The sequence below is a fragment of the Netta rufina genome (genome assembly GCF_964035555.1).
Source record: "Netta rufina genome assembly, chromosome: 5".
Taxonomy (NCBI): domain Eukaryota; kingdom Metazoa; phylum Chordata; class Aves; order Anseriformes; family Anatidae; genus Netta; species Netta rufina.
In genome coordinates this window covers 18,392,825-18,402,153 of record NC_140128.1, presented here as the reverse complement: position 1 = coordinate 18,402,153, position 9,329 = coordinate 18,392,825, and the positions used below count along the sequence as shown (strand labels likewise).

The 9,329-nt window shown below is 41.8% G+C and overlaps 1 protein-coding gene across 1 annotated transcript; it reads right to left on the bottom strand.

The window, feature by feature from the left end:
* Positions 1-1,290: 1,290 nt before the first annotated feature.
* On the bottom strand, positions 1,291-8,741 carry DHCR7 (7-dehydrocholesterol reductase). Its single transcript, XM_084288286.1, has 8 exons — positions 8,714-8,741; positions 7,343-7,445; positions 6,241-6,463; positions 5,267-5,357; positions 4,358-4,571; positions 3,745-3,949; positions 2,739-2,870; positions 1,291-2,175 (listed from the first exon to the last, which is right to left on the bottom strand). Exons 2-8 carry the CDS (start codon positions 7,435-7,437, stop codon positions 1,711-1,713), a joined length of 1,425 nt encoding a protein of 474 aa, XP_084144412.1. The 5' UTR covers positions 7,438-7,445; positions 8,714-8,741; the 3' UTR covers positions 1,291-1,710.
* Between the last annotated feature and the right edge of the window lie 588 nt (positions 8,742-9,329).

The following is a 9,329-nucleotide window of genomic DNA, read 5'->3' as shown; positions in this document are numbered from 1 at the left end:
GTGCAGACAGAAAGATCAAACTTTGTTTGTTTAACCTTCAAATGTAAATAGGAACACTTCTATGACATTTACTACCGCCAGTTGCATCATCAGTCCATTGTGCTTAAATACAGATTTCAAGCAGTATTTGACAATTTAAAGCCATGAAGTCTTTAACCAGCCATTACAAAAACAGCTTTTTTACTCCATGGGAATTCTTTGGGATTTGAGTAGAAGTTGTCAGATACAGCTACTCACAGCTCCATGAAACACACTGTCATGGAGTACTGAAACATGTTACCCCCCAAAATAATAAAATAGTTATGAGGCCTACAGATAGTAGGTGCCAAATAATGTTAGTTAGTCTTCTCCAAGAAGGCATCTCTCCATCTCTATTCATCACTGGTACATCCAGCCCTGAAACAAAGCCAAACTTTGTGATGCATTTGTTCTCTAGGTCTGCAGAGCCTGTTTTTCACCTAGCAAAAGGTGGTATTCTTCCCGTCAGGGAATGCTGCAACAGTATTAAAACATACTCACCAACACATCACATTCAAATCTGCCATGAAGATCAGCATATCCAGCAACTTCTACAAGAAGCCAGTACTTAGTTATCTACTTACCGTAAAAACTAACTGTATATTTGTGAACATGACTACTAAGCTCATTACAGGAGGCACAGCTGGCATTCTGATCCCTCTTAATATTTTTTCTTTATGCACCCTTGAATTTGCTCCTTGGGTTGTATTCTTTGAAGACCTGCTTTTGAATACTGTAACTTGGAAAGGTAACTATGTAACAAGGAAAGAAACAGCTGAAATAAAAATTAGAAGTTTTTTTTTTTTTTTTTTTTTTTAATTGAAACCACACATTTATTTCTTAAACTATTACAAATGTTATTTTAGGCAAAAATGACAGAAAGTTTTCTACCCACACTAAAGTAGTCAATGTATGATTAGTATCTTAATCAAGAAAGTTTGCGTTCAGTATCAAGACAATACCCAGCTGGTCATGGACCATGTTTGTCTGGTGCTGTAGACTACTGTAATTAGCCTACTGCAATTAATGTAGCTATACCAATTTATACCAGCTTTCACAAATATTTGTGAATCATAGTTTATCTGTCTTCAAAAAAAAAAAAAAAAAAAAAAGGCTTATGATAAGCCTCAGTATTTCCCACATTCAACCCTTAAAAATTGATGAGTAATAAAGCGTCCTTCAGGGAATTAGTAATTACAGGTTACGACTGTCACAAGCAACCACATCATAAAATTTCTTTCATAAACTGAACACACAGTTCTTTTGCTCCTCTCCTAATTCATTGGCAGCTGGTTCCAAAAACCTTGGTGCTCTGAAGGGTAAGGCCTCCTCCCAGCACTGGAGAGATTTCAGGAATGCAATGCATTCAGTGCATGCAACTTCTCTTCAAGTCCAAGTTAATTTAAAGAAAGAAAAAATAAAAAACCAGTTCCAGGTGAAAGTCTTTTTTTTTTTTTTTGAATACAAATATATCTAAAAAGGCCATTTCAGTGCCTTATTTCATTTACTTTAAAGTCTGCCTGCTTACTAGAAGCATGTTCCTTCATTACATCAAGGAATATTCTCCAGACACCTTTTCTTTTCCCAAGCATTATTAAGCGTCCTTCCCAAAATAATTTTTGTTAGTTTAACTATACGGATCGACTCTTTTTGTGTCAAAAATTTTTTGCTTCCCCAGATTCTGTGTTAGCCTTAAAATACTCCTGGTATAAGCCGGTAAGGCACTGCAGCAGTGTAGAGCTTCCAGTCCTTCCCATATTTGCTGAAACAACGGTGTTCATCCCTAATGCAACGGTGAGTCAACAGAATAGTCATATAAATGATGTAGAAATAGGGCAAGATGTGTTCAAACCCACAAGCCAGGCAGTAGGCCAAGGAGCCCATCAAATCTCCTGTGTAGTTAAAATGGCGTGCCCAGCCCCAAAATCCTGAGGTCATCAGCTTGCTGTAGTACTTGGTCCCATCCACAGACATGTAGGAGCACTCAATGTATTCTGGCTTCTTCCCCCATATCCTGCAGTTGCCGTTTGTACGACGGAAGAGATCTTTCTGGTGGTTTGTTGTTCTGAAGACATAATAGCCAATCAAGCCCAACATCAAGACCCCTATGGCACTGGCTGTGCTGAGCTGCACAGGGTGGTAAACCAAATATAAACCCTGGGGAGTAGAAAAGAGACAATCAGTACTGCACTTAAAAACATTTTTAGGATGCCAGACTAATTCCTCGACATCCAGTGACCGAGAATGGAGGGGGAAAAAAAACAGTACCAGTTAAACTATGGAATGTTTTCAGAAAAATAGTTTCTGCTTCCTACATTGCCTCTGTCTCTTTCCAAAATTCTATTTCATAGTACAAACAAGAATAAGGGAGAAGTCGTGAAGATGCACACTAAATGAGATAGGGGAAAATAAAACGACACACATAAAAACACCCAACATCCAGGAGTACAGAAAGGGCCTGAAAGGATTTAAAAAATATGTACAGACACAACAGACACTGTCAGAACGGGGTACAAAAGATGAAGAGGAAAAGAAAACGTCAATTCCATGCAGGGACAGTAAGCTCTACTACAAGCATACTGTAATAAGAATATTACAACAGTTAGTTAGCATTCAAACCATCAAGAAAGAAGTTAAAATACAAATCATTCTGCTGGGAAGAGTAGTTCTGGAAGGTTTCCTTCCTTTTAGCCCAAACATCCGTTGTATGACATTTTTACCTGCAGAGTGTAGAGGTAAGGCAACCAAACACAGTCTCCCCAGCCCAAGTACCATCCAAAATGATCATGGCAGATATCAATCGTTTTCAAATACCAGGCCTCATTCCAGAAGAAGTCCAAAACATAAATACCCTGGAAAAGAATGATTCTACTTTAATAACACAGCACTGTCACCTGTCATCCTGTCTATCAGTATCAACCTAATCTTTTGTTGTCTTAAAACAAAGTCTTAAAGCTGATGTGTTTTCATTTTAACGCTTCAAAAAAATAGAGGCATTAAGAGGAACATAACATATCAGCAGAGATCTATAATACTTCTGTATAGATAAAGCAATAATAAGTAACACAAAGCAGTATTAACATAAATTAGCACATGGAGAATAGCTGCATTACTTAAGGACATACACTTAGGAAATGCACTTGCATTTTATTGCTCTTGCCTCTCAGAGAGTAGGAATAGAGCTTCTGTTAAGCAGCCTTCCATTTATATATATGAATAAATTCAAACTATTAGTTGTATTTATTACTTTGGGGTCTCCTCAGGAGAAAACATAGTACTGAGTGGCTATTTTCAGGTGTTGGAGACATCTGCATTTCTGCATGTCCTGAGGAAAAGAAATACAATGTAAATAATGTAAAGCTCTGCGCTCAAAAAAAAACTGCCCCAGTCGTGCTCTAACTAAAGCCACAGAACTTTGTCATTGTTCTCCCTGGTCTGAAGATCAAGCTAGAACATAGGCTCAGAAAAATCTCTCTTAATTTAAGCCTATACTGAAATCTGCTGGCACAGACATAACTACGCCAGTGGTAACACACTGGATTATTCACAGTGACATGCTGAATGAAAGAAAGTGTCCAAAGAAGCAAGTTCCAATGCATCAGTACCAAGTGACATTGTTCAGGCCAGGAAGAATAATTTAAGTTTGCTTTCAATGCAAGAACTTTTTCCTACTTTAACACTATTTTATTTCCAAATTGGTATCTTGTTTTCCTCCTCCAAATTTACCTGAAGGACATTGACAAGAATCATGGAGTTGGTTACTTGACCATACAGCTCCTGTTGTTTAGCAGCATAGGAAAGGTTAATCAGAGTCCAGGCTACAATGCCAGGGCGCCCATTGAAGAACAGCTTGAAATCAAACCACTTTCCTATTCGAGGGTTAAATTCAATCCCCATCATGTAGTCATAAAAGAAGTTGCCAGTGAATTTGCTAGAAAGCATAAGAGATTAAAAATGTATATTGTTATAACAAATACATGTGGTTAGTATTCTGACTATACATTTCAGATCATTTCCTAAGGTGCCTGATATAACAATAATAAATATCATAAGACCATGTAATGCAATATAAGGTAACAATTGATCAAACTAAAGTATCACAGTACAAGAGATAAATTGTAGCTTCAGAGGCATTCTGTTTAAACTTGCTATCACTTTTCAGGAGTCCAACTATACCTTTATTTGCTAGACATAATTTAGACACATGCATCTGTGACACCAAGGATGCCACAGTCACACGACATGCAGCATGAAACATAACGGGTGGTGCATGTCTTAAAGAACCAGTTCTACATTACTATGTCTGATTTCCTTGTATGCTCTTATTAAGACAACATACCAGTCTTTGGCATTAGTAGGGAAAAAGTAGCCTTTTATCATTGCGAATGTGGAAACTACATATCCCAGGATATTGGCACACCACAGGAGAGGAATCCAATTGTCAAAAATGATGGTAGGCGAGAACCAGTGGAAGTAATAGGCATTGGCAAACCAAAGTACATGGGTTATGATCCAAGCCTGGAGTCCATTGATTTCATACTTATTTACTACACCTAAAGTAGGAAAGAAAGAAATCAATATTACTGTTGTTACATTAGTACAGTTATTAATAAGGATATGTACACAATAGCCAGGAGGTCAATAGCTCATGAAGTGACCTACTCTGCTTACCTTCCTTGAATGTCACCCTCCGAGTTAAGTATCTTGCAGCACTTTTCTGAGTTTCATTAGATTCTGCTGCAACTTGTAGGCTAAGCTTTTTCTTAACTCTCTTCACAAAAGGATGGATTTATAATCTCACCTACAATCAGCCAAGCTCTCAAGTTATCCTCTGTCACGCTTAGCCCACATCACGCATTCTGCTCAAGTCTTGCAGGTTAACTTGGCTCAAATAGGCGTGACTGCATTGTCAGATTCTAGTGATAGTCTGATAATTTTGGTGCTTTAAATCAACGGCAATCTGTGTTTTTCGACTTCTGATACTGTGCTTGCTGTATTTTACTTAAGCATGAACTGATCAGCTAATTACGTGATAAATAGCTTTTTAGGAGAAAGAAGTTCTGTAATTTATTCTAAAAGAAGATAAATATTGCTCTGTTTTATTGTTTGAAATAAGCATATCGAAAGTGAAAACATTTATGTCCATGTTTCCTGCAGGTATATACGGATTGCTAAGAACTCCGTACAGAAATGCTATCATTTAAAAAGAGTGTGATTATGTTGTCGTACATCCCAAGGAATAACATACCAGCAGGAGTGACAGCACCTTCTTGTACACCTCCTACATATCCAGGAAGAAACTTGTGGCAGAAGTCAGGAACAAACATATACAAAATCACCTAGAAGTGACAGAATATATTAACCCAAAAAAATTCATACACATACCAAAGATAACAGTCAGTTTCAATTAAGTATTAGATAAGCAAATATTATTAGATTAGCTGTTGTGATTTTAGACCAGTAATATGCCCAAGCTACAGAACAATTTTAAAGACAGCTTTCATATATGGTGGTAAGCCTTTTTTGGTGGGGAGGGAGGACTGTTTCTAGTTAGATCTGGGTCCTTATCCTTTAATTTTAAAACATTATACTTAAGTAACTTTCCAATTTGGAAAACAATAGCAGTAGTTTGCTAAATTTGAAGATATTTTACAAAAAAAATCACTAATAAACATTCATTTAGAGTTTGTCTATAGAAAAATACATCCCTTCTGCAGTTAGTTTATGATAATACTTATTGTGTGTTAATTTAAAGTTAATCAGTATTTTTGTTATATGGCTGGTTTATCTTAACCACATCATCTTAGACTCTTGTAGAGGTCATTTATCTAAAACATCTTAATTTATATTGTATGAAATACTTGTATCACAGAGTTATCTGTGAGAACAAGCAATACTGAGATTTATTTCGTTTCATTTCCCTGTCCTGACTCACTGCCACACACAATGATTTAGCATAGTATTATATGAGACTCAACAGAAAGAACAGCACTTGTGAGGCAGCCTTCTTTCACCATAAGATAAGAATTGGTATCCTGAGTGCTTAAAACCCATATAATCTTAGTAATTCCCAAATTTTTCATCTGACAGACTATTTTGCCATTACGTAAAAAAAAAAAAAAAATACAGTATTCCATTTAGTTCCATCCTTCTTTCATCTGATGGATAGATACATGCTTGTATGCACACACACTACAACTAGTTTGTAATTCAATAATATACCTGGAAAGCAACCCAAATAATATAGATGCCAGCAGCTGTGTAGGTCAGTGTAGGAGTCTTGTTCCAGATGTCAGACAGATGTTTATTTCCCATGAGCAAGTCAATGAGCGGATCAGTCAGAGAGCACTGGTACTGGTCACAGGACATTATGAAATAATACACGATAAGTGGTGCAAACATGAGCAGGAAAAGGATGCTTGCCAAGGAAAACCAGTCTACCTCCCTGTAATCCAAAACAGAACATTTTTTTTTTCAGCTTTCAGTTATGACAGCAGTTCTGATTAAGTCAAGCAATTTTAGTCTAAAAAGACCACTGAGAACTAACTGGATGAAAATGGAAAATATTTTTAGAGCACATATGTTTCTTTGGGTCAAACAGTGACAGGAAGTTTAGCATGTTACATACTTTACCAGCGTTATAAACCTAAGCTGGTTAATCAGAGCAACAGAACAGATAACATCTCTCCTCCAAAAAGCATGCTACTATTACAGTCTTCACATGTTTGATGGCAATCACGGGTACTACTGGTATTCAGTTGGAGGTGGTAATAGAATCACAATACTCTGCAAAGCTTGGAAACACAGAGGACATAGACCCTGAACAGCCAGAAGCTGAACATGTTCCAGGACCACTGTCTGTGGTAAGAAACCGTATGGACACCTGCTGCTGTTTTCAGCTACAGTATGGTACTCCACTGATACTTGAACCACACTCTGACAACAGGAATATGGGCCATAAACCTTGCTGCTGCTGAAGGCATCAGCTAGTAGTATCATAGATGGATGCCTGTTTTCCAAATTACAGCAAATATTTTGTTTGAAGAAACTACAAATTTCACTGAGTATTATGGTTTGTTTTTCATTTTGCAAGAAGGGTTGTATTTTAACCCAAGCCACCTGGCAAGCTCCATATTTAAAAACCTTGAGGAACTCTTCTTTGGCACCTGATACTACAACTCATTAACCAGGAGCTTTCAATGTTAGGTCAATGCACCCATCTTTTAAAAACAGAATAAAGATTAAAAAGAATGTAACGTCTGTAAGAGTACATAAGAACCAATTTGAAATACAGTGACTAATTAGAATCATCAACTTCTCTCACCATGCTCTTCCCCACTGGACTTGAGAAGCTTGAGTATCATTTTGGATGTTTTTGTGGTTTCGTTCTTTAGAGTTTTTCTCCTTGTGGGCTGCCATGGTGTTCTCTGTGAGAGAAAATGTTGATATTATTCCAGCTTGTACTCACTAGGTCTTTTGGCTCTACTGAAAAGAAATACGAGTTACTCAAAATAATTAAATAGCTTTCAATTACAAGAAGTTTGGGAGTGAAGAAGAGGAAAGAAAAAAAGAAAAGAAAAAAAACAGAAAACTTTCCTAAATCCTTCTGTCCTGTCCTGGCCTCATCCCCAAGGCCCTGCCTGGCCATCTCAGGTCTGTGTAACGCTGGTTCCCTTCACCAGGCCGGACCCTGACCTTCATCCCTTGGCTGATGGCCTGGCCCGGCCTTGGCCCAGCTGTATCACCACAGCCTTGCCTGGCAATCACTGAACATGGCCCTGACCTACTGACTGACTTCCCTCGGTTATCACAAGTGCTAACCGCCACCTAACGCTTCAGCAGGGACATTTAAAATACTGTCAGAGTGTTTTAGACATTTGGCTGAGATGTGAGCCAGACGTTGCCTCATTTCAGGTGTTAAGTGCTTCCATGACAAGGCTTCTCATGCCAGTAACACACCCATTGAGAGACAATGCCACCGAACGTGTTCAAGAGAAAGCAGACAGAGGAGAGCTACTGTGTTGATGTTAGAGTTTGGTCCAGTTAGCGGTGCCTGTTTTGCTTTATGATAGTAATTTTGCCAGGACAGAAAGGCTCTTAACCAGGAAGCATCAGTCAGCAGGACGTTGGCTGGATGAAGCCTGTGAAGTTATTCAACTCAGCCCCGTGCTGAGAGCTGGGCCAGCTCAGAGCAGGCTGCCAGGGCATTGCCCAGTTAAGTTTTGCGTATTTCCAAGGATTCCCCATGATCTATCAGTCCTGCTGAGGAAGCAGGCCTCGTCTCCGAGCCAGGAAACAAACCCTAGGCTGAGGCTTTTCGTGGCATTTCCATTAGTTCGGGACTCCCAAGCACCCAGCGGCCCGGTTACCCTGCAGGGCTGGGTTTTGAGCACCGCTCTGCCTGCCGAGCACCCGCAGAGCCCCTGCCAGCAGCTGGGGGTTGGTGCAAGCCCCCCGGATCCACCATTAACCCCCCAGACAGCGCAGGAGCACGGCGACCACCCCGCTCCCGGAGCCGTCAGCGGCTAGAGGAAGACGAGCAGCCTCCAGCCAGGCTGCAGGGGGCACGCACGCCTTCCCCCGGCTTACAGCGCGGCTGCCATCGAGGTTCTCCTTCCTACACCACCGCCTGAGCCTACCCCAGCCCGAGGCTCCTGCCCCCCTTCCCACACCCCTGCCCCCCGCGGGCACCCACCTGCAGGCGGCTGCCGGAGCCCCCTCTCCCCGCCTGGCCTCACCTCGCCGAGCCGAGCCGAGCCCCCTAAGGCGCTTCGGATCCCCCCCGCCCAGCTCGGTCCCGCCCCCTCCCCGCCCCGCCGGCCAATCGGCGCCGCGCTCCCGCCCGCCCCGCGCCACCCCATTGGCGGAGCGCGCTCAACCCATGGGCCGAGCGGCGGCCCCGGCGGGGTCCCGCTGCCGGCACCACCCGCGGCCGCCCCGCCTCGGGGCCCCGGCCGCAGGGAAGGCAGCAGGGCGGTGGTGGCCCCCTCACTGGGGCTTTCCACAGCCCAGCACTGAAATCCCGCAGTGTAACCACCCCTGTGCCCCTCTGCTCCTCAAGGCAGTGCTCCTCGCCCTCACGCAGCATTTGCCGTGCAGCCTGCAGGATGCGATCCCTCCCCACAGCCACGGGCTGACGTGCTGTGCTGTGTGCGGGTGTTGTGCTGTGTGAGGGTGCTGGTGGCTGAAGCTTGAGCTCCCGAAGTAGCAGCCACAGACCCTGAGTGCACCCTGGATGACTGAGTTCATGGCTGCTCCAGTCAGTGCCTCCAATAGCGCAGGCACACTGTGAGCAGCGGTGGCCCCAAAGG

What these genes read in the sequence shown, in the direction of transcription:
- DHCR7 (XM_084288286.1), bottom strand. Translation starts at nt 7,437, where the DNA reads ATGGCAGCCCACAAGGAGAAAAACTCTAAAGAACGAAACCACAAAAAC. An exon ending in GTCCAGTGGGGAAGAGCATG is followed by an intron (nt 6,464 to 7,342) that starts GTGAGAGAAGTT and finishes TTTGGATTACAG; the next exon opens with GGAGGTAGACTGGTTTTCCT. An exon ending in TTATTTGGGTTGCTTTCCAG is followed by an intron (nt 5,358 to 6,240) that starts GTATATTATTGA and finishes TGTCACTTCTAG; the next exon opens with GTGATTTTGTATATGTTTGT.